The sequence below is a fragment of the Neophocaena asiaeorientalis genome, unplaced genomic scaffold (genome assembly GCF_003031525.2).
Source record: "Neophocaena asiaeorientalis asiaeorientalis breed wild unplaced genomic scaffold, Neophocaena_asiaeorientalis_V1.1 scaffold114, whole genome shotgun sequence".
Lineage (NCBI taxonomy): Eukaryota > Metazoa > Chordata > Mammalia > Artiodactyla > Phocoenidae > Neophocaena > Neophocaena asiaeorientalis.
In genome coordinates this window covers 8,130,588-8,155,282 of record NW_020173116.1, presented here as the reverse complement: position 1 = coordinate 8,155,282, position 24,695 = coordinate 8,130,588, and the positions used below count along the sequence as shown (strand labels likewise).

The window sequence follows — 24,695 nt, the reverse complement described above, 5'->3', positions numbered from 1 at the left end:
CTTATTCATTCAGTTCAGCAGTAGAGTCAGTTACCAGAAACCTGTGCTTGTCAGAGTCTTTGCCATGAATTCCTTGAAGATGAAACCCTTTTATAGGAACATTTCTGCAAAAGCAGCAGAGTACACCCAGAACTGTCTGTAAATGACAAAAGACTTAAAAATGACCACGGTTAAAGATTTGATGAAAGTTCATAATAATGTAATTGACAAGGAAATTTAGTTATTTTTGAGATATACATTTTAAAGTAATAACTAGAATTATGACTTATAACATTATACCAGAACATATAAGATTTTTAGGAATTTCATGTAATGTCCATCTAGTGGGTTTTTGGGCAGCTGGGAGTTGCCCTTAAGGATGGTGGAGAGAAATGCCTAAATGGGAAGACAGAAGCTATCCTTTCCCAGCATTGAGTTGTATTAAGTTTGCTCTAGAATATCCATGATATTTTATTTCTAGAATAAAGAAATCCAAAATCTAATCGGACATGATACTTCTGTGAAAACCCTAAATAACTGAACTCTGTGTGCTGCGTACGGTTATGGCTGTGCGGCCTTTTTGTCTCAGTCCCGTGTCCCTTATTCTGCTTTAGCGCCTCAGAAGGTATGTACAGCCTTCTAAGGATACAAGGAAAACTAGAACAAAAGAGAATATGGGTCTGCCAGCAAATTCATAGATAATTCCTTTCCTGGGATAGATGTAAATCTTTTTCACTTAATAAAAATTCTTTTCTACCTTCTAGTGGGCTAAACCAGTATCTTCACTGTCTAAGCACAGAACTTAATATGACAAAATAAGACGGAAATTGCTACTGATTTTTGAAAACAATATTTACTTTAGCTTAAAGAACTCCCGAAGAGTTCCTTCATATGCACCTTTTGGTATGTTTCAGGTTATCATACTCATATTGACGTATCATTTCAGAACCAGTAGGGAGACGTAAACTTACATGACCAGTACTGACCCAAATAAATCATATGTTGGTCTGTACTGTTTATTGGCCTCACTTAGACCTTTTAACCAGGCAAAAGATGAGGAGAAAGACAGATTCCTGTCGGAATGGATGATCCTCCAGAGATTCTTCCGAACCTTCAGTCAGGTGTAACTGTCATTGCCTGGCTTAGGTCCACAGCTGCCGGGCACGGCACACGTTCAGAGAAACCATTTGCTAGTAATCGAAATGGTCTTGAAGTAATTCTTTTGGGTGGGCATTAAGTGAAACGATTTAAAGTTGGAGAGAGACAACCAAAGCAACTTGCCCCAAACTAGCGATTACAAATTCCTTTATTTGCTTCTTAGTGAAGACAAAAGAGGAACTGAGTGAGTCGGGTGTATTCTTTAAATGGATAATTCATATTTTGCCTACTTTTAAAACGATTAGTGGTAGTTTAAAGGATTAAAGCACATGTAAAACAGTGAATCAAAGACAAAGTCGTTTTCGATGTTTTATCCGTTTGTTTTTAATTATGGTGCTATCTCAACAAAAACCTAGAGTAAAGTTCGTTGTTACCATTCAGTGTTAAATTGAGCTGCAAATTTCCTGGCGGCTGAGGCCAAAGGGAAGCATCGTTATATAGTTCTCCTGCAGGAAAAGGAGGCAGGAGAGTTCATCTGAAAAACCAGACTTTGCTGGCATTGAAGTCCCGCTGAGGAATCTGAGGACACTGGGTGATAGACTGGGCGTTGTGTCTTCGTTGCGCAGAGAACGGGAATGTTCTCCACACAGATGCTTTATGTTGGCCATGTAACGTTGAATCTTAACTCCACACTGCATCATGCCTCACCCACACGCACAGCATCTGTGGGGCCTGTGGGGGTGTGTACAGTCACTTGTGGTTGGATTATCTCATAAGGGTCAGAGCATCCCTGTTAGGTGAAGATGCCGGACCCGTCAGCAGCAGGTGGTGTGGTGCTCCGTCACACACACTTAGCAGCCTGCCTCGTGTTCTTGTACCCTCTGAGGTTAGCTCCCAGGGGTCCTGCAGGTGGGGACAAATGGTTTTTGTCAATAAAGATTTTTGAATCCACTCAACTGTTAGGAAATATATACTTAATTAGGCCTTAAAGTAATGAAGAAACTATTTCATTCTGACCATTTTTAAGAGCATCCACCAACCGGATACTTCATTTCGAGGAGAGCTGGCCCTGTCATCTCGCCGAGATGCAGTAGCTGCAGAAAGTAGCCCCTGTCGGAGTTGGGTGGCAGGGTTTCACACACACCCACTGAGTCTGGATGAGTGCTTGTCACCTGTCAGCAGTGTGAGGTGGGTTTTGGGGCCCACTTTCTAACTTGCACCTCTTGTTTTCTCTCAGGCCTCCTACCCCAGAAGCACACACACAAGGAGCAATAAAGTACCACTTCTCACAGTCACCAGTTAGGCATCCATAACCTCTCCACCACCTTCCTGCCCATGATGGAACTTAGGTGGAGAAGAAGCTTATGCAGAGAGTCCAAGCGGGACTTCCTGCTTCCCCTCCAGGTCTGAAACTTCGTAACAGAACTTGTGTGTTTGGGGATGGCAGCTTGAGATAGATGGTTAGAGCTTCGGAAGGCACCCCAGGTTTACTTTTCCAGCCAGCCATGGCCAGCCCTTCTTGGGGGGAAGGATGCACAGGGACACCAGGCCTCTTCTTACCCCCTGGAGTCAGGACATGAAGACCTGGGCAAGAAAGCTTGTCACATAAGAGCACTGGCCAGCCTCTCATGGTCATTGTCATATCCTTAGCAGGCTCATCTTCTAATTTCTAGTTCATTGTTGATGATTAGAATTTAACCTGTCAAATGACTTTCCTCACTTTCTCTAATCTGGGCATTCAAATTATGTATCTCTAGAAGTATCAGTAGCCTAGGAGCCAGAGATTATGTACAGAAAAAAATTTTTCAGTGGTAGCTATGTTAAAAAGAAGTTTGTGTGTTCATGGATTGCAAAAAGCAGCCAGTTTTCTAAAGTATGTCAAAAGCCATAAAGATAAAATACTGCACGTGTGTCCTTTGAAAACCAGTAAGCTCATATCTGGAAATTTAACATCAGGAGATGACCTTACATACCTCATGTTTTATAATAGTGGAAATTGGAAACTAAGTGTCTAAGAACAGGGGATTTGTAATTAATGCAGCCTGTCATTTAAGGTAATTATGCCTGGAGTGTCTGTGTTATAAGAAGGACAGGAGATCATTGTCAACTTCCCTGAACTATGTTCCTTTTGTTTGTTTTTCAGTGAGTGGAACAGGGTGGCCCAGTGGGTCAGTTGTGAGGTAGACATTTGTAAATCTCCCATTTTTCATGGACAGACAAGAGGTTAGAATGAGAGATCCAGTCTTTGGCATGTTGAGAAAAAAGTTGGAATAGAGTTTGGAAGGGTGGCTTTCAGGCCAAATGGACCTATTATTTGCAAAAGAAAAAAAATGTGTTTAGCTTCTTAGAAGTAGACAACACTTGATGTGTTCTGAAGGATTAATGTACTTGGCGAGGATTAGTACCCACGCCATGAACATGCCATGACTTGGTCACATGTGACCTCTTGGGGACTTTGTGCTTTTAAATTTCAGTGAGACATACACTTTTTTTTTTTTTTTTACTTTTAAGGTAATTATAGATTTACATGCAGTTGCAAATACTAATGCAGAGAGATCCCTTGTACCTTTTACCCAATTTCGCCCAATAACATGTTGCAAAACTGCAGTACAGCATCACAACCAGGATACTGAGTTTGATGCAGTCAAGACACAGGGATCCCTTATGGGCCCTTTTCTAGCCACACCCGCTTCCCTCCCACTCTCCCCCTCCCCCCAGCCTAAACCCCAGAGGAGGTTTAATCATTTCTCCAGTCTTATAATTTTGTCACTTCAAGAGTGTTATGTAAATGGAGTGAAGCGTGATTCTGGAGTTAAACCTGAGCAAGTTGTCATGAAGGATTGAGGTGGAGAAGCTTCTGGACTTGGGGCAGCAAGTCTCAGAGCAGGTCATGCTGTTGGTGTATTTCACTGTTCAGAAAGGCCCAAAACTCACTTCTGCGGCCCAGCAGACACTGGCTCTGAGCACTTGCTGCATGCTGAGCCTCGGAAGGCACTGAGGATGGAGAGCTCAGTGCGGCCTAATCTCTGCCCTTTAGGTGCTAAGACTGTACAAGGAATAGAGCCTAGGGGTGAGTGTTGATCGCAGTAGGTCAGCCAGGAGTCTGCTCGCCGATGGCGGGAGGGGGTAGACGTAGGGTGAGTGGCCTCCGGGACAGTTTATCCAGGCAGTGGTGTGAAGCTTGAGGAACCTGTCATTCATGTTGCGTATGTTTCTCCTTTGGTCACTGCTGGAAACATACTCTGAGTTTACTAAGCTGCTTCTCCCTTCAGCTTGTACCGTCTTTACTTGGATGGGTTAATTTTCTGTTACTGATCATGCATCAGTTAAGTCATGGTTCCCATAAGGCTAGGAGACCTCCAGTCTCCTCCACTGTGTATTGAGTTAATTTATCTTTGAGAGGGCAGTCTCCCTCAGAATTCCTATTCCCACTTCCCAGGTTCCTACTCTTGCTTCTGTGCCCAGCAACAGCACGGGGGTGTGAACTGGTAGCTTGGCCTCTGGAAACTGAATGTTCCACGATGGGCCAAGGGCTAAGGAAGGGCTCGGGACAAGGCTAGAGCAGATCTGGAGAGATAGATGGGTGCAGACTGTAAAGGAGTTTGAACGTTATCCTATAGAAAACAGTGAGAATCAAGTTTTTGTATTTAAGAAGTGTTTCAAAAGGAAAGTAATGCTGTTGGCAGGGTGGAAGGTATAAGGAGAGACGACAGGAAGATGGGGCCGTTACAGTAGGCCAGGCACAGGGCAAGTCCTGAGCTGAGGAAGTGGCAGTGGGAGTGAGGTAAGAAAGGAATTAGAGGTCTTAGAGGTAGAATCCATTTGAGTGACTACTTGATGGTGGAATTGGGCTCTTTGGATCATTTCATCCAGGTGGCTCGGAATTGCCCAAATTCTACTCTACTTCAGGTACCTTTCCTCCTGAGACTCCCACGGGATATACACACACAGAGGTCACGAGAAACCGGAAACAAGGCAGCCGATCCTGTGCCTGCAGTGCCCAGCTCAGGTCTCATAAATCTGTGTGGAATTTACAGCCCAAGCCAAGGATTCTGAGATCAGCCCTACATTCCAGTCCCCAAGAGGGCTTGTGGACACCGATTGCCGGGTCCCCCCACCCCGGGTTTGGTTCAGTACACCTAGAGAGGGGCCTGAGAATTTGCATTTCCAACAAGTTCCTAGGTGTTGCTGATTCTGCTGGTCTGGGAAAACACTTTAAGAACCGGGAGCCCTGAGGAAGAGTAGAGACCCGTGGGAACAAGCTTGCCAGCGGCAAGAGGGAGACACGCCACCCCGAGCGTGCAGCCTCGCAGGGAGCAGCAGGGACTGCTTATGGGTACATGTGGGCCTGTCCTCTTGTCTGATCCACTCAGTTCATTAGTCCTTCCTCTAGGGAAGGGGCACTCTTTCCTCTCCCACCAACTTTTGAACTTGGGAATAGAAGCAGCAGAAGAAACCATACACGACAGTGAGGTAGCCACTAGCCTGGGTGATGGACTGGTGCTGATACTGTAGAGCAGTGACCCTCAGCCTGGCTGCGTAGTGGGTCCACCAGAGGAGCTTGTTAAAAATGTACCCACGTCCAGGTCCCACCAAGAACCACTTAATCAGAATCTCGCGGGGTGGAGCCCTGAGCAGTGTTCGTTAAAAGCTTCCTAGGTTGTTCTAAAGTGCAAGAACCATTATTTTAGACTGAGAACCAAAAGATGTTTCTAGGTTGTTTAACTCAGTTTGGGACATTTTAGATTTGAATTGCTTATGTCAAATTAATTAAAGTTCAGCCCCAAAGGAGAATATGAAAGGAAAGGGAAGAAGTTCCAAGGGCAGATTTCCAGGGAACACCAGCAAAGATGAAGCCAGGTGTCAGAAGAATCACAGTACCGGAAGAGGGTGATGATGTTGGGGTCCAGCAGGGACAGGGAGGGGGACAATCCAAAGAGTCCAGTGGAACCGAGAGGTCTTGTAGAATGAGAAGTGCTAGAGGTCACCCGCACTAACAGTTGGGCTGTTGTCAAAATCACATTCTATAAGGTGCTGGGGACAGACGTCCACGGGCAGCATGTTAAGAAGTCAGAAAAAAAAAAAAAAGTCAGTAAAAGATGGGGATTTGGAGGTAAAAGTGTAAACTACTCTTTCATGAAATAAGATTTTTTAACTAACTGCTGGTTTGTTGTTTCCTTTTCTCCTTTATTTGTACATCTATGGCTTCAAAATTTGAGTGCAGTTTTTTTTTTAATCACTTCCAGATCTTTTCTATTTATCAAGGAGGTTTCAGGTTATTGTGAATACAGATTATTTATACAGATAATGCCTCTCACCCAGTGAACCTGAGCATGATAAAAAGGTATAATTTCAGGTGGGAAATGCATTGCATGGGGGTTAATGTCAGCCATGCAGGAAAATTGGAAGTGCTTTCAGCATGAACCACTAGACACTCAGACTCCGAAATCCGAGGGCTCTCAGGGCCAGAGCGGGACAGGTCCTTCCCTTCTGCCGCAGACAGGAGGGCTCTTGGCGTTATGTTATTGGTGTTCACTGCAGTGTTCCCAGGACACGCCACACTGCCTGGGAAACGGCAGGCACTCGAATGTGTCGAGGGTTGTTTTCTCATCTGTCTCGGGAACATCCACATCTTTTAAAATAATAGGACTTCCTTGGCAGTCTAATGGTTAAGACTCTGTGCTTCCAATGCAGGGGATGTGGGTTCAATTCCTGGTAGGGGAGCTAAGATCCCACATGCCACATGGCCAAAAATAATAATAATAATAAAAAATGTAAAATGCTAAGGTTGAAAAAATTAAAATAATAGGCTTTTCGTAGTTCTGTTTTACCCTCTGTCCATATATAGCATTAGCTGGTACTTATATGCCTGGTACTGTCCTAAGGGCTTCATGTAATTCCTCATCACAGCACTGTGAGGTCATCTCCCCCAGTCTGCAGATGAGAGGCCAAGGTCACACTGCTAGTCAGGGAAGAACCAGGATTTGGACCCAGCTACCGGGGTTCTCAGCACCCTGCAAGTGACATACATGCAGCTCACCCCGTGTCACCTTCAGGCTCCCATCTCCAGAAAGATTTGAAAGGATCTCTGGTTTTCACGTCTGTGACTTTTCAAAGCTACATCACCCTCCGGGATATAAAAAAGTACAGGTGACCCTTGAACAACAAGGGTTTGACCTGCACGGGTCCATTTATACATGGATTTTTTTTTTTTTTCAGCAGTAGAGACTGCAGTACTACACGGTCCATGGTTGGTTGAACCTGAGGGTACAGAGGGGCCAACTATAAGTTATACACCGATTAACCCCCTGCAGTTCAAGGGTCAGCTGTCTTCTGAGAGACGTACAGATTTGTCACAACTAGTGGGTTTGCCAAAGCTCATGGAACTGTACACTTAAAATGGGTGTATCTTACTGTATATAACTCACGCCTCGAGAAAGCTGATTTTTTAAAATATTCTAATCGAAAAGTCAAACATGATTTCAAAAGCTTTAGAGAAGAACTGAAGTAGAGAAAGAAACAGTTATTAATCAGAGTTCAGTCTCTTCAAAAAAAGTTTTAATGGCTTTGTTTTCCAAGCTGTTTAAAAATCAAGTGTCATTTTACATTCATTGTCATCCCCAGGGAAAGGAAAGCCTCTTCAGCGCAAGGTAAAACCACCTAAAAAGCAAGAGGAAAAGGAGAAGAAGGGAAAGGGAAAGGCCCAGGAAGACGAGCTGAAGGACTCCTTGGCCGACGACGACAGCTCCTCCACCACCACAGAGACCTCCAACCCAGACACAGACCCGCTCCTCAAGGAGGTAGGACGGCCCCGTAGAGCAGGGTTCACACACAGTGAATGTGCTGTGTTCAACACGCACACACGTTCTGAGAGCTAGTGCTCAAGAGTGCACAGACACGCCCAGGCAGTCACTCCCCTGCAGAAGCTCCACATCACTGGGCGTGAGTATCTTCACTTCCCCCGGGAACAGATTAGGAAGCCTGCTAATAAGGTGAAATAGTTAGAAACTGGAAACACAGCTTGAAAGTTAGGGACCATCTAGAATAGTAACGACTCTGGCTCATGTAAATTGTTTCAGATTTTAAGTATCAAAAGAGGATGAGGAGGGGCTTCCCTGGTGGCGCAGTGGTTGGGAGTCCGCCTGCCGATGCAGGGGACACGGGTTCGTGGCCCGGTCCAGGAAGATCCCACATGCTGCAGAGCGGCTAGGCCCGTGAGCCATGGCCACTGAGCCTGCGCGTCCGGAGCCTGTGCTCCACAACGGGAGAGGCCACAACAGTGAGAGGCCTGCGTACCGCAAAAAAAAAGAGGATGAGGAGGAATTCTGTCACTTTGATGGATTGTATTGGCCGTGTCCTGTCGGATCACTGCTGCTACAGCGGGCCCTGGGAGCAGGTAGAGCAGGGACTGTGACCTCTGGCCCGGGCACCCACCCAGCGCACGCCGGGAGGCCGCCTCACTCCCCATTCTCTGCTCCCGGGGGTGGGGAGGTCACGAGCATCAGGGGTAACACAGCAAAATGTGCAGACACCGTGGCCATGAGATGAATGGAGGCTAATGTTACTGTTGTGACTGTGTCGGGGAGTGTGAGTTATAAGTGGTATGCAGAAAAGTGAGGGCGTACTTCTGTTCTGGCATTTCTACTTTTAAATAACTGTATTTCAAATTTGAAATGATCCAAATAGAGCCTTTAATATTGTAGAGCAGAATTCTTCTTCAGTCGTAATCTAGTGGCTTAAAAAATCATTTCTTAAAGATATCCAGCAGTGTCGTCCACATATATTAATTTTTAAAATAAAATTTACACATGACACTTCCTGGCCAGCCACCCTCCCCTGTGCATCCCTGACGTTTGGCGGGTGCTCTGGGCCAAATGTCAGGGATGTGGCTGGCGTTGTGTCCCGTATCTCCTCTGTGACAGATGACTGCAGAGGAGCAGAATGCCAGCTACTGGTCCTCAAGTGGGGTCCCAGCCGTCTCTGATATGAATAAGCGTTTGGAAAGCGTTCTCAGCACAGACTTGCTCCACAACTTTGCCCCACTTCCTTTCTGCCTTTCCGGCGTTTTCCTAACCACTCCTCAGTGGCCCCTCTCCAGCAGGCCCCCTCTGTGCACCCACTGGCATCATCCTCCCTTCTCTGCTGTTGGTTTTCTCCTGGTTGTCCCATCTCCTGCCCGGTCGTTTGCTTCCTTACAGACACAGCTCAGGACTGGCGGCCCCCGGGCCTGTTGCCCTCCTCCCGGCCGAGCAGCCTGTATGCCGCCCCCTCGGCACTCTTGCGCAGAGTTCATGCGCTCCTGTCTCTTTGTGACTGATCTCTTTGCCAGTTTTGTGCATTTTCTTCCAAAGTGGATTTCAATCTTGGGAGGTCATTTTCTCTTGGATGTATGTCTTTTCCAACCCTATTCTACCCATGCATTCAGCAAATACATGTTGAGTACCTGAGTGCTGGGTGCTTGAGAAGCAGCCATGGACGAAAGAACCAGGTTCCTGTCCTGTAGGGGCTCACGGTCTACAGAGTTCCGGAAATACTGCATGACTCAGAAGAGTCTCAAAAGGTGTATGTGCAGGAGGCTGTTTTACCCTTTCTCTGCAGTTAAATAGATGGGTCTGTGTGGCCTGTTAAAATCCAGGCTGCCAGGACCGTGCAGCCGGATGCTGTCGGGTGGACGCTCATCTGCCCTGTGTCGGAAGCTCCCCCCATACCCACAGCTCTGCCCTTCGGCCGGGTATGTCTTCCCCCGACCGGCCCTATGCACCCTGAGCACAGAACCAGGTTTCTGTTTTCTTCATTTCCCATCTGTGCTGCGTGTGGTCCTTCTGCGCGTGAGCGGTGCACGCCCGCGCCACAGGCGGCTCCCGGGCAGGGTCACCAGTGCCTGAACGATACCTGCCCTGTTTAGAGACAAGCCCCCTGTGCTCACGCCTGGGTGTTGGGGCAGCATCACCTTACTCTGAAACGCACGGTATGGTCTCCATGCTCAACTGGTCGAGGACCCAGGGGCAGCACTGCTCTGAGATGCAGCTGGGCTGTGGCCTTCTCAGGCCACAATGCCAGTCGTGTGTAACTCTGTATTGTAGTCCCGAGTTAACTTTTCTTGTACAAAAGGCAAGGTTTTGCTCCCCAGTGCTTAAAAACAAGAAGCTACCCATCTGTTGCTACCACTGTCAGCACCCACCCCAGTCAGGATATAAGTTAAAGTGACATTCGTTATAACTCACACTCACCAAAACATAATTTATAGTAAATCAAAGACTGAAAAACTGACAGACCCACAATAAAGAGAGGTTTGAAGAAAGGAGCTGATCCTTTTTATTCATGTGATGTGTGTATCTACTACATGTTTGGTTTTGTGTCTCTGCCTTCAGATAGCACTATATCAGGCATTTTTGTTAATCCTTCTCAGCAGTTGTGTCAATTTTTTTATAGGATACAGAAAAGCAAAAGGGAAAACAAGCCATGCCTGAAAAACATGAAAATGAAATGTCTCAAGTGAAACAGAAAAGCAAAAAACTCTTAAATGTTAAGAAAGAAATCCCAACAGATGTGAAACCCAGGTAAGAAAAATGAGTTCAGAGAAATGAGGTATGTAAAAGAAGTTACTGGTGAGAACCAGGTAGTGTTTTCGTTTGCTTGGTTTCGTTGGTTTCGGGGGGTTGGCAACAGAAGCTGCATACCTCGTGACGTTCCTGCGGGGTTTTCCTAATGCCCGTGTTCACTGTCGCTGGTGAGGGGCAGCCACGTGCTTCCGATGTCAGGAGTATAAAAGGCAGAATTAAAGCTGCTTGCGAAAATGGAGGAGGAAATTGTAGGTTGGTGATCTGTTCCCAGGCAGAGAGCCGTTTCACTTCTGCACAGAGATGGCCTTGGTGGTTTAGCCGCAGGTACGAGCATAACTTCTCTCAGCTAGAGCCCTGAGTCTGCTCGCTAACCCAGAGCTGCCGTTGGGGTCTAGAATTCTGTGCTGTAAAACTTGGGAGAACTTATTCTTAACCTTAGAAAAAACAGTGCTCAGGGCAGATGTGACTACCGGACAGTTCTACCATGAAGTAGCTCCCGTCCAGTTCCTGTGGGGCAGGTCCTGTGGGCCTCACAAGGGAGGGCGACCTGCAGAATGTTTCCCCAGGTCAGTGAATGAGTTGAACTCTTGGGTTATTCGTTACCAAGCTTACTTCGTACTTTCACTAAACGGGTCTGTCTAGTAAACTACTCCTAGTTTCAGTGTGGTTAATGATGCCCTTTCTAGCTCAGCATATAAAAGGCCAGCTGCGTGGAAGCCAGTATTTGCCTTCTTGTGTGGTAAGTGGGCATCAACCCAGGAAGTTGAGGGAATTAGGTATAAATTGATAAAGAAAGACATTTATCATTAGAATTGCCCTTAGCTTTGCGGGTCTGTTCTTACTCTGATTCTAGGAATAAAACTTGAGCTCTGCAGAAACATCAATAAGCTAGACTCAGTCCCTGGGTTATACAGCTTAACTCGACAGGGGCTGTCTGTTCTGTGGAACCAGAAGCTAATAAGAAATTAGTGATTACTGCAGTAAAATTTAACCTTGTCCCTGAACTTATGCAATAACACAGGATATGGCAGTGATTAGTAACAGAGTATTTATACCTAAAAGTCACCCTTTTGTGCAAAATGTCAGTTTAAGTGACCTAACCCCACGATTCGTTGAGAACGGTCTGACCCAGTTAGAAGCAATGTCAAGTGGAGTAATGGCTGATACACTTGAGTCTCCCGAGACTCAGTCTCAGCCTGAGGTACTTTGGTGCTAATGTTCTGCCACCCCAGGACAGGAATTCACCCTCGTCTAGTGACTAGGGATTATTCTTCTAGACCTTTCTCAGGCTCAGTTGACTGATCAGATGTTTTAAAGTAAATGAGGCTAAAAAACCCAAATTATGAAAAACCCTAGTTTCTACATATGCTGAGATTTTGTGAGAATGGACAGTTATGCTATCATTCTTATCATAAAATTTAAAACCCAGCTTCTAAGAATTATCTTAGTGAAACCATTTCGTAGGTAGCTGTCACCAAATCTGCCCTGTTTATTCTCCTTGATGCCTGAGGTCAGTATTTTTAAGACAGATCGTATGTACATGTTAATCCTCTCATCCCTCTTCCATTGATTTCTGTCATATTCTAATTTTTTTATGAAATAAGTTAGCCATTAGCAGATTTGACTTTGCAAGTTTGTAAACGACTCCACTTGATGCCCCCTGACTTTGCAGGGATGTCGAGTTTGCTGGTAAACCCAAAGCCAGAGCTGCCCGCTCTCCAGCCCCTGTTAGGAGGCAGTTAGAGTGGTTAACTCATGTCCTTTTGATGTATAGTTAACAGAGAAATCATTACCAGAAGACAGTTTAAGCAACGTGCTCTAAATTGTCTTTTGTAACTGGAGAAATCTATATCAACCCTGGTCTTCTTATCTCCTGTATCTAACCTCTTTAAACTCACTGATCTTGTTTTGTGTTTTTCTGAATTCAGGGATAAAAGTATTGAGTCAGAATCTTTTAGTACCTCAGTCAAATTCAGAGTTCAAGACCTTTTTTTAATAACCAGAAAGGTGGCCTCTGAATAGAGCCATTTGCTGTCTCCACTCGGGTGTGACAGTAAATGCCCTGTGCTGTCCTGCGCTGGTCCCGCCCCAGTGACACCTGACGTTCCTGTCACCTAAGAAGTGCTCTCAGCGTGTTATATGTGATTCCACGTATCTGAAGGAAACAGGTGCACACTTTTAAAAAAGAGATATTACTTAATAAGGCATATATTATGACTTTCTTTTGGAAGATTTACCTGGCGGGGAAAAAGCATTTATATATCAGTTGGCCAAAAAGCTGATGTTCTAATAGTAAAATCTGTGGGTTTAGCTCACATTCGCTTTATCAAAGGTTAGTCTTTAAATATTATCAGTGTTGTTGGAACATTATATCACCTCCAGTCCAGAAGACCCAAATCCTTAAATGCTGAAGAATTCATTTTCCTATAAGTAAGTGGTAGTAAGCCAGAGGAATGGCTCCCACGTGGTCTTTGCCTGTGTAGCCCCATCCTCCCTAACTCCGAAGAGTTGACTTCAAAAAAACCACTAGGACTGTGGGGCAGAGGGTTACAGGGCAGAGATCTGGTCACCCCTTTTTTTCCAGCTTATACGCTGTAGAAGTGGGTCTGTAGACATCCAGAAGACTGTATTTTAGGTCAGAGATGCCAGGGAGTGAGAGATGTTGGACACTAAAAGGACTTCAGGAGACCAGGAAAGGCGCAGGGCTCCCTGGTTTAGGATACCAGCTATCCGTTGATTCTTTTGTTTTCTGTTTATCAACGTATGTTTACATAACTTAAACGTAATCATCTAAAATAAGCAAAACGTTTTATAGAATCATTGTACCCTCTGTCAGAGTCTGCTTGAACAGTGCACTCGGCTCAGGGCCATGGGTGCCACAGTGCACACACCGGCCTCCAGGCCCTCGGCTCTGGGAAAGCCCTCACCTTGCCCTCAGCTCCCTGCCTCCCCTCCTCCCCCAGACGGGGGCATGGACCGAGTACGACACTCATGAGCGTGCGTCAGCATCCCAGCTAGCTTTCTGTTCTTCTCTCTTCCAAGGAATCACCTAAATTAAGTTGGCCCTTATCCCTTTTATTCAGAAGCCTTAAAAAAGGCTTCTTGGTAGAGATCATCTGGTTTAACTTAGGAAAGTATGAGTCAGCAAAAGTAAAGTAGTTGTCTGGCACCTTTTTTCTTAAAAACCAACTAACTCCACAGTGGTGCAGAGTGAAGCTTTGTATAGACAGTCCCCAGCCCCACACATAAACAACTTGCTTACAAGCAGTTCACACCCACCCAGCTCCACCACCGCCACTACCAGAAGTCTGGGTGTCTCTGTCAGGGGAGCCTTTGTTTTTTAAAAGGTGGCGTTTTAAAATAACCCTGTCAGTCAGAAGTAGAAGGGCAGACGATTTCTAAAACTGCAGCGTTAATAGTCTCGCCCGTAAACGGTGGATTTTTTCACGTCAGTTTGTTATCCCACCTAAAATTCTACTTATGTGGCTTAACCGAACCCTTCGAATTTTTGGCTAGCTCTTACACTAATTCCAAATATACTAACACTTTATTATAGAAAAATTGTGAAATATAAAGAAACAAAAGAATGAAAATGACCTTTGACCTACCACCTTATAAAATGTTTGTAAAGAGCCTTTGTTAAAATTTATCTGTGTAACAGACCTACTAGAGAATGGACTTGAGGATATGGGGAGGGGGAAGGGTAAGCCATGACAAAGTGAGAGAGTGGCGTGGACATATATACACTACCAAACATAAAATACATAGCTAGTGGGAAGCAGCCGCATAGCACAGGGAGATCAGCTCGGTGCTTTGTGACCACCTAGAGGGGTGGGATAGGGAGGGTGGGAGGGAGGGAGACACAAGAGGGAAGAGATATGGGAACATATGTACGTGTATAACTGATTCACTTTGTTATACAGCAGAAACTAACACACCATTGTAAAGTAGTTATACTCCAATAAAGATGTTAAAAAAAAAAGCTATACATTTAAAAAAAAATTTATCTGTTTATGAAGTCATGCTTCACGTACTGTTTTGTCATCTGCTTACCTTCTTTGCGGGGGGGGGGGGGGCCGGTGATGGGGGGGCCGTTGGATCTGGAAAGCCTGACCCGTTCTGACCTTTGCAGTCTGGTGTGGACTAGCGTGGTCTGTGCCTGGCCCCGAGCCCAGCAGAAATTGGCCGCCCCCCAGGGAGTGCGAACTTGGAGGGGCAGTGGTAGGAGGAGGAACCTGAAGGGTGGGGCTGGGGGCAGAGCGGCATGTGGGAATCACACGCCTGAGGGCTGGGGCACTCAGGCTGGGGCAGGACGTGCGCTACAGTGGAAAATGCCAGACACGTACCCGTTCTAAGAACATCTGTGTCGACCGGTAAACTTTGTCATATTTTCGATGAAAAGCAAGCGATTGGCTCAGCCTTAAACTGACAGCTTTGCAGCCATCACCAGGAGCCCAGTGGAGACGCGTGATGATTTCTGGAATTCTCGTCAGGGGCCGCTGGGTTCTGTCAGCTGTGTCCCACCGTTCCCCGGGAAGACGTCCTTTTCCTGCACTGTGTCAGCCCAGCTCCTGTCAGAGGCCTCCCAAGCCTGCAACTTGGTCTTGGTGGGCGGCACAGAAGCAGCTCTGTAAAACAGGTTTTTAGGGTCCATGCATTTCCATTGTTCACCAGGCTACTTTACGTGGGCCATCTCCCCAGTTCATTTCTCCTAGAGATTGCTTGTCTTGGCACATTTTAATGTCTTCTTCATCAGGCTGTGGAAACTCAAAATAGCCCAGCTGCCGCCCACTTTGCCTCGCCAACAGGAAGGTCAGAGCCAATTCATTGTCCTCTTTATATATGTTTGTTATGTTAAGCTTACCTCTAAATATTTAAGAAGAAATATACTCTAAATAGATTAATAAAAATAGTATTTAAGTCTTTGTCTAAGATGAGCCCTGAGTTCAAGAATAAAGGATATTCATCTCCCCCACTCAGCCTACACCTTAGGCAAATAAAGCAGTCCTGCTATTCTGCCATGGGCTCTCGGGGTTTTGTAGGTCACCCAGGGACTTAGCCCTGGTCAGCACACAGTGTTCGTGAGAAAAATGTGTTCAAGGTTTTGAGTAGCAGAACCTTTGGCATTTCTAAGTCTGAGACCCTTCAGAATCTCCATATTCCGGAGCCCCACAGGCGGTCTAGCTGCCGGGTGAGACCCACTCACCAGCGGGATGACTGCACTTGGTCCCTCCTGAGTGGCTAGTCTGTGCCGGCAGCTCCAGACACCTTCTCTGACGCAGGTGTTCCCACCCATTACATACTATTAAACAATGGACCTCAGTCCCTTGTCCGCACTCCGAATAGCAGAGGATAAATCTGCAAGTGCGAGTCTCCAGAACAGTACTGGGGGTGCTTGGAACGCGGCCAGCCCTCGGGCCTGCGGGTTGATAATGCCTCGGGAGGCCAAATGAGTAAAAGAAGGTGTTGAAATTGCAGAGGGATCAGTGACTCCTCCTCTCTGCTCTGAAACGAAGGGCTGCGTTTGAATGTTCCACCTGTGATTGTCTTTCAGTTCTTTAGAGCTACCATATACCGCCCCTTTGGAAAGTAAACAACGTCGAAATCTCCCAACCAAGATTCCTCTTCCAACTACATTGACAAGTGGATCCAAACCACGAAATTCCCAGAAAACAAAAGGTATTTTCATTTTTCATCATACGGATGCCCTGATGATTCGTTGTGTTGGTAGTTGTGAGTTGGCAGTAATCAGTCAGTAGTTACCAGTCATAGGACGGCTACGGTTGGGTTCTCATTCTCATTAGAAGAGAATGGGTTCTTTGAAATTGGCCCGAAAGAAAGGAATTATCCTCCGTAACAGCCTTCTTTTCTGAATTCTGTGCAGGTACAAATAAGTTAGTGGATAACAGGCCACCTGCCCTAGCAAAATTCCTCCCAAATAGTCAAGAACTAGGCAACACCAGTAGCTCAGAAGGTGAAAAAGACTCTCCACCGCCAGAGTGGGATTCCGTGCCCGTTCACAAGCCCGGCAGCTGTAAGTATGGTGACCGGGAGACCACGGGCTCTCTGCACCCACAGCCCACCCAGCTCTGGGCCGGAGAACCGCGGTGGGGATGGCCGGGGCACGTACTGCTTTAGAAGGAGACCCAGTGTCTAGTCTGCCGGAGCCGGCTCGCAGCAGCCAGCAAAAGCTGCTGTTCAGCAGTCTGCTGGTCGTTAATCGGCCGTGGTGGGAGTATTTACACCAGAGAAATCGGCAGACGACCCAGAGGGCTAGTCAGAGTGTAGGGGATGGAAGGATCTGCGTAGAGCAGTGAATCACCCAAAGTACTGCCTCCTGAAAGCGTCAGCTCAGCAGCCCTTTACCTGACTACTTTCTCACACATTTACACTGTAACTGCTTTTTGTAAACATGCAGTTTATTCCCAGTTTACCCACATCTTTTCCATAAACCTATGTTAGTTCTCTCACTAGCCTCTTGACCTCGTTCCTCCGGTCAGGCCTGCAGGAAATTGTGAAAGTAGCACCATCTCCTAGAAGAGGGTGGAGGTCCTCGCCCTCTAGAAATTTAAGACCTGGAACAGAAGATGACAGAGAGCAGCACAGTTGAGGGCCTGGTGGCAGGGCTTGGGGGTCAGTCCCTTAGGGCTGATTTGTCTACACTCACCGAGGTGTCAGAACGGCCTCCGTTTGGCCCATTTGTGCCAAAGGGAAAATGAGAGTTGCGCACCAGGTTTGAGGTGAAGGAGGCTTAGAGAAGAGGGGGTGGTGAGTTGAATGAGGGCGAGGAACTCGGAAACTCGGGTGAGGTGTGCGTTAAACACGCACCTTTGTAAATACATACTGGAAAGAGATGCTCCCTGGGTTAGAACCTGCAGCCCCGTGATTGCTGTGAAACTTTCTGGTGCCTTATAGTACTGTATTTTTGCCTGAGATGAGAGATATAATCCAAAACCCCTGGTCATTCAAGAAGTGTTGAACAAGTCTCTGGGTCGTCCCGGTGTCCCAGCTGATGCTTTCGAGTCCTTGGGTCCCCTCTGAGGTTTCAGCTGGATATTGGTCCTCAGCTTATACCCTGGGATTGGGGTGGTTCCTGCACAGAGGAAGCTGCGTTCCAGTGTAGGGAATAAATACCATGTGCCCAGGGAGCCGGTTTCATGGGGTTGTCTGGGGCGCGGTGAAGTAAACGCAAGCCGTGCCAGCCCCAGCACCGACACAAGCCCGAGGGGTATCCTGCAGGGAGAGGGTGTGGGCATCAGGTCAGCAAACCCCAGAGCAGGTGAAGAAGGGGTTCTCCACGTAAGCAAGGGTGAGAGCGGGGCGGGTGGAGACGGGTCGGTGGATAGGTGCCAGGACCGTGGGGGAGGGGCAGGGAGAGTCACCTGGGCGGGTGCACGGTGGCTCCGGAGATGGGACAACTCCGCCTTCGAAGAGAAGGGTGCTTTGTTTGGCGGTGCGCACCATAGATGTGCGAGGTCGTACCTTTTTCTGATACAAGTTGTGTGTTTCCATTCGGTGAGTGCAGAATCAGTATTCTTTTGTGACACTGAAAGTTTTTCTGTTTTAAATTTTTAAAACAGCTGTGCCTTAAAGGGCAGCAGGAATATAGCAGGAGTTCCTATCCTTGTAAACCAGGGACCGCACCAGGTGGGCCCACGGAGTGCGGGGGGCATCCTGGAGGAGCTGGGGGTGTTCTCCTGGGGCCGCACCTGCGCAGATCGGACCTGTGTGGAAGATCAGAGGCTTTCAGGTCCCGGCGGAGCCTCCACCTGCCCGTCCCTGAGGGGCGTGGAGAGGCCTCCTCCCAGCCCGAGGTGTGGGAGGGAGAGGACCACGCCCTCCGGCAGGGCCTGCAGAACGCAGCCGGGAGGTGGGTCACAACGGTGATTCCAGGAAAGGCCCAGAATGCAGAGAGAGACACGACTTCCCTTTTTACACGTATGACAGCTGTAGGTTCTTCTTGTTAGAAGCACTTGAGTCCTGCATAGCACCAGCTAGAACGCCAGAAGTAACCAAAACTGAAGGGTAAAAATCCAAGTATCACATCGAGACCCTTTGTTTTTAACTTCCAGCTACCGACAGTCTTTATAAACTCTCTCTGCAAACCCTCAATGCAGACGTCTTCCTAAAACAACGCCAGACCTCGCCGCCGCCCAGCTCCCCGTCACCGCCCGCCGCCCCCTGCCCGTTCACGTCCCGGGGCAGCTACAGCAGCATCGTCAACGGCAGCCCCGGCAGGTAGGCCCGCAGCCCCCGCCTGTGCCGCGCTAATCCGGTGCTGCACCCCATAGGTGGGAATCCTCGGTGGCCGCAGACGGCCGTCCCTTGTCGCCTCTTCTCTCAGCGGGCTCAGCGCCCTCCCCGCAGCGCCGCCTTCCCACCCGTCACCCGTGCCCGAGGGGCACCAGGGTCACGCTCTAGGCCAGGAGCCAGGAGCACACTCAGCGAGGACTGAAGACCCACAGCAGCTGCGCTGTGGGCAAGGAAGTGGGTCTGCGGGTCGTTCCCTCTGACCTGTGGCGGGACCTGGAGGAGGTCGGAGCCGAGCAGGGAGGGCTCCTCCAGGCAGTGACAGTGACCCCCATGGTGATGACACTCGAGCAGGGGCCGCCTGTTCCCACACACGCGGCGGCGCCCGGCCCGGCCCACAGCCACCCTGCCCGTGTGGGGAGAGGCGGGAAGCCCCGGGCCTGGTGGGCACTGGCCGCCGGGGCCCTCGCACGGGGGCTGCTCACCTGCCCGCACGCTCAGCTCCATCCAGCTGCCTGGCATTCCCTCCAGGACGGGGCTGCCTCCTTTCCCGGCCCCTGCCTCTCTCCCGCACCTGGAATTTTACCTTTCTCCCACATTCCTTCCCCTCCCACCCCGTCCCCGCAGGCTACACAGCTTCAGGCCACAGAGCATTTCCTGAGGCCTGGCCAGGCCCTGTGGGCAGCCCAGGGCCGTCCCCGGCTCCCTCGCAGGCCCTGGGACCTGTGCCTGTCGGGCCTCTGTTGGGGGCATTGCCCACGAGGACTGAGCTGTTCTCTCCTTGCTTCTTCCCTCAAGCGATTCTAAAACAAAGCATTCAAACGGAAGCAAACACAAACTGACAAAAGCAGCCTCGCTCCCGGGCCAGAACGGCAACCCCACGTTTGCTGCAGTCACGGCCGGGTACGACAAGAGCCCAGGTGAGCGGCTTGGCACTGGAGACCGGGCACCGCTGGGCCTCGGGCCTGGTGGAGGTACCTGCGGCCTGGCTGCTTTGATTGACTCGGAGCCCATTGTTACAGGTGGGAACGGCTTTGCTAAGGTTTCTTCAAGCAAAACAGACTTTTCCAGCAGCCTTGGCATGTCACACACTCCCGTTGACAGCGATGGCTCAGACAGGTACGTTTGGCCCTTCTTACCAGGGGAGGGCAGGAGGGTTTCCCAGGCCAGTTTAGCATCTTCTATCGTATGTGTGTTTAGAGGCGTTTGCCCCTAGGTGACAAGCCGGTGTTTGTCGGAGGCGGTCAGGAGCCTCTCTGTTGGGTGGGGCAGAGCCCCGAGTGCCAGTGCGTGCTCCCACCTGGCTCCCTGACGGGAGGAGGGGCCGCGACATGTTCCGGCCCAGCGGAGAGGGAGACAGACTTGTGTTCCGCCTTCTGAGTCTCTTCTGATCCTTCTCCGTTATCATGGTTGTTGTGAAAAGGATGTGATCCGATCATTAGAAGTAGAAGAACAAAAACGCACTCGAGAGGAAGGACACGGAACAAATTCTAGGCAGTTTATTATAAATTATTGGACAGGCCACTTCTCTGACCCAGAGCAACCACAGTGGCCCGGTGGCATGCAGCGACTGCCTCGGTTCATTTTCCCAGATAAATAACGATGACAATAAGATTATAACTGTCAGTAAGTAGAGTCCCAGTTTTACCTGCTTGACACTAAAAGGAAATTAATCCTAGATTTGAAATAATTTTTTAATAAATCTTCCATTACCAAAGGGGAAACAAGGAAGAAACGCCTCTTTTCTCTGCATGACACTTCCGCTGAGCCAGGCCGTCAGCTCACGACAGGGTAGCCTGGGCTCTGAACTCCTCCGTGCCTCCCTCCTTTGTGTTATGGAAGGTGTTTCCAGTCCCCACTTCTGCCTGTAGTACGTGAGCCCCCAGCTGAAGCAGCGCCTCCTGCGTGTGAAGCCGTGCGTGATGGATCTGTCTCCACTAACCGTCACATTTTTGTGTGTTGCATTTTCCTCTTATAACGTTCAGCTCGGGTTTGTGGAGTCCCGTCAGCAACCCCAGCAGCCCTGACTTCACACCCCTCAATTCGTTCTCGGCCTTTGGAAACTCTTTTAACCTAACTGGTGGTGAGTGTTTAACACTAGACCCATGACTAATGAGCCTGTGGACAAGGACGGAGGGAGGATAAGGTCCACTTTCATGTGTGGAGGAAAGTACGATGGTCATGTAGTGGACATTTTTAAAGGATGCGTTTCCCTGTATCAGTGCAGTCAGGCGACAGCAGATGGGCCGACTTCAGGGAAGTGGGTCTGTCCGTGCTCTCGTGGACGCGGTCTGGCACAGCTGCCCGGGTGTGAGGAGGCCCAGCGAGAGGCCCTCAGGAGGGTCCTCTGTCCGCTCGGCACCCCAGCCTGTAGGTGCGGTGGTCTGCTCGATGCTCTGCGGGCCCCAGCTGGCTCGTGTTGCGCAGAACTGACTTAAGAGCTGCAAGAAGGGATTCTGCGTCTGAGATGTGACTCCTGGCCGTGCTGGGGCTCTTTATTCTTCTTGCTGTCCAGAATTAGGGGCAACTGTGTGAATTTCACATTAGCTGGGATCGTGATGTTTGCACTTGACCGTCCAGTGATAGGTGTGGGTGAGGTATTCAGACGGCGTGCTGGGGTCTGGAGAACAGCACCCCGCACCCTGTTTTCCCCGAATGTGGTGGGAGCCGATGGAGGGGGTGGGATGGCTCCAGGTGAGCAGCGGTGGGATGTGGACCCCTGAGGGGACGCCCCACCTGCCCGGGGGAGCACGGCCGGATCCAGCACGGACTTGCCTTTGCTTCCTCACCTCCAGAAGTTTTCAGCAAGCTCGGGTTATCGCGATCGTGCAATCAGGCCTCACAGAGGAGCTGGAACGAGCTGAGCAGTGGCCCCTCATACCTCTGGGACTCTCCAGCGACCGAGCCCAGCCCTTCTTGGCCAGCCAGTTCCGGTTCCCCGACCCACACGGCCACAGTGAGTACTGGGCTTGGGCCCCGCCGCTCACACGTCATCACTGCCGTCGCTGTCCCTTGGGTGGTGCTGACAGATATAAATGACAAACAGCAGCTCGGAAGGCGTGGGTTAGCGCTTTCACCACCTCTGCGGCTGTGTCTTCATTTCTGCCAAAGTGACCATCACTCTTCAGAGCCGTGACGGTCAAGAAGTTAGTTACAGGAGGAACAGCCGAGCAGCTGGGGGTTGACGTGTGAATCCTCTCACTTCAGCCTCTCCCGACTGAATTAGACCGCGGGGTGGCTGGTGGCCCGTCTGAGGCCACCACCTCCAGAGTCAGGCGGTGCCAGAGCTCGGCGCGTGCGTGATCCCGAGCAGCACCCGTGTCTCGGCTGGAGCTTCTCCAGAGCGCATCTGTTTGCTTCTCAGCTAAATCGCTCTGCAGAGATCATGCCCCAAAGTAGTGTTCTTACCGAGGAAAATGATTACTGGTTTCGGCTTTTACAAAATCGCAACAGACAGATATGACCCCACTGTGATGACTTCTTCATCCTCAGGAAAACTAAATTGCTTAGATGTGCACGGTTTAATGCTTCCTAGATTCCAAAGTTTGTCTTCACTTGTAATCATTCTGTCCTCAGTTTTACAGTCATCTTAACCATTCTTTAAGACGGGGTCAGTCACAGGGAGGGGTAGGGGGAAGCTGGGACGAAGTGAGAGAGCAGCAGGGACATATATACACTACCAACTGTAAAATGGATGGCTAGTGGGAAGCAGCCACGTAGCACAGGGAGATCAGCTCAGTGCTTTGTGACCACCTAGAGGGGTGGGAGAGAGACGCAAGAGGGAGGGGATATGAGGACATATGTATACGTATAGCTGATTCACTTTGCTGTACAGCAGAAACTAACACACCATTGTAAAGCAATTATACTCCAATAAAGATGTTAAGAAGAAAAAAAAAACGGGTCGGTACCTGTTGAGACTTTGCAGGCCGTTATTTCTGGTGCAGCCTGTCCAGCTCCTCCCTGGGTGCACAGGTGGCAGGGCCGGCTCCTAAGCACACCGCTGAGGCCGCATCCCCCGCCCCGACTTCAGCCGCAGAAGCGGGCGGCTGGACTCGGCCCCCCGGCTGTGGCTTGCCGCCCCTTCTTTAAAACATCAGAACCGTGCGCCCGGACTCTGAGGTGGCTTCGTGTATAAGACATTTGTTTTAAAATAACTAAAGTGAAAGAACCGTGCGGTCTAGCCCATTCTTAGCATAACTGTCACCGATTTACCACCTGCCTGCCTCCCTCGAGCCTGACGCTCCCCGTTGTGTTTTGTTTCGTCAGCAGATCCTCGGCAACACCAGCAACCTGTGGTCCTCCACTCCGTTCAGCAGCTCGATCTGGTCCAGCAGCCTGCATAGCACCCTCCCCTTCACCAGCCCTGCCAACACGCTGCCGAGCATCGGCCTCATGGCCCCCGAAAGCCCCTCCGCTCCTCACACACCCTCCGCCACCAGCCCCGCCGACGACCTGGGCCAGACCTACAACCCGTGGCGGATATGGAGCCCCACCATCGGAAGGAGGAGCTCCGACCCCTGGTCTAATTCGCACTTCCCTCATGAGAATTGAAATTAGGCAGAAAGAAAAAGAAAAAAGTGGGGGCCCCTCGTCTAGATCATGATATGCCCATTTTCGAGACATCTTTTTAAGGCTCTTTCTTAATGCTAGAGCTTCCCAATCCCCACCCTCATCTTTGCAAAACAGACTCAAGCAGGGCAGGCTTGTACCACTCGCTTCTTTCAGATCTTTCTTGCAATTATGATAATATGAGATTTGCTGTTGTGCTTTTAGAGAAAAGTCTGGACTCAGCCACAAACTCTAATGAGACCTGTACATCTGAAAACCTTAACTGTTATCAAGTTTCCACCACTTGTCTTCTTCCATTCTTTATTTATCTGTATGAACACAAATTTGACATTACAGCTAAGGAAATAACTTGAGTTGATTCAGAAGTCCTGGCATGTGACGATTTTATTAAATTACCAAGTTTGGTTTTTAATAATTTCACAATATTATGCGCCAAGATCTAATTTTAAAAACGTATGAGGACTTTGTGCTGAAAAATAGAGTATTTTTTTAAAATAAGGCTGTCTCGGTTTAAAAGCAGATTACAGAAATGTAAGTCAACTTTAAGAACAGTGAATGAATGTAAAAACATTCGGTTGAGACCATACGCATTTTCCGTGCTGTTTGTACTTGAGGTATGTAACATTTGTATACCTGAATTTATTTTAAAGATAAACTGAAATGCACATAGCCAAGTCTTGAGATACAAGATTGAATGTGTATTTCTTAAAAATACAACTTTGTGTTGTACTTTGAAATAAATGATGCTTTTTTTCAAAAGCCTTGAATTGTTGTCTTTTTTTTTTTTTTTTACACACAAGATGCATGTATTTAGATTCTCTCACACCAAAGTAAGCCATTCTGTCAGTCATTGCCTTACCCTGTGGAGTTGGACTTACTGTGGCTAGAAGCACTGTAGTCTAATTAAATTCTGATTATTTCCATAGTATTCCCTAAAGGCCCTTGATAGGGACTTCCCTGGTGGCACACTGGTTAAGAATCCACCTGCCAATGCAGGGGACACGGGTTCAAGCCCTAGTCCAGGAAGATCCCACATGCCGCGGAGCAACTAAGCCCGTGTGCCACAACTACTGAGCCTGCGCTCTAGAGCCCGTGAGCCACAACTACTGAGCCCACGTGCCACAACTACTGAAGCCCACACGCCTAGAGCCTGTGCTCCACAACAAGAGAAGCCACCACAATGATAAGCCCACGCACTGCAACAAAGAGTAGCCCCCGCTCACCGCAACTAGA

General features: G+C 48.7%; 1 protein-coding gene across 4 annotated transcripts in view; it reads left to right on the top strand.

Moving 5' to 3' along the window:
• TMEM131 (transmembrane protein 131) overlaps positions 1 to 24,229 on the top strand; it is a 139,510-nt gene extending 115,281 nt beyond the window's left edge. For 3 of the 4 annotated variants that reach the window (XM_024743695.1, XM_024743696.1, XM_024743693.1), the window contains 10 exons: positions 7,702 to 7,877; positions 10,510 to 10,637; positions 16,195 to 16,319; positions 16,525 to 16,674; positions 18,713 to 18,878; positions 19,689 to 19,810; positions 19,913 to 20,009; positions 20,876 to 20,973; positions 21,686 to 21,846; positions 23,160 to 24,229. In XM_024743695.1, coding sequence (XP_024599463.1) covers positions 7,702 to 7,877; positions 10,510 to 10,637; positions 16,195 to 16,319; positions 16,525 to 16,674; positions 18,713 to 18,878; positions 19,689 to 19,810; positions 19,913 to 20,009; positions 20,876 to 20,973; positions 21,686 to 21,846; positions 23,160 to 23,444 — 1,508 coding nt within the window. In that variant the 3' untranslated portion in view covers positions 23,445 to 24,229. The remainder of the gene's footprint in view (positions 1 to 7,701; positions 7,878 to 10,509; positions 10,638 to 16,194; positions 16,320 to 16,524; positions 16,675 to 18,712; positions 18,879 to 19,688; positions 19,811 to 19,912; positions 20,010 to 20,875; positions 20,974 to 21,685; positions 21,847 to 23,159) is intronic. The other variant, XM_024743694.1, reaches the window with a different exon arrangement.
• Positions 24,230 to 24,695: the final 466 nt, after the last annotated feature.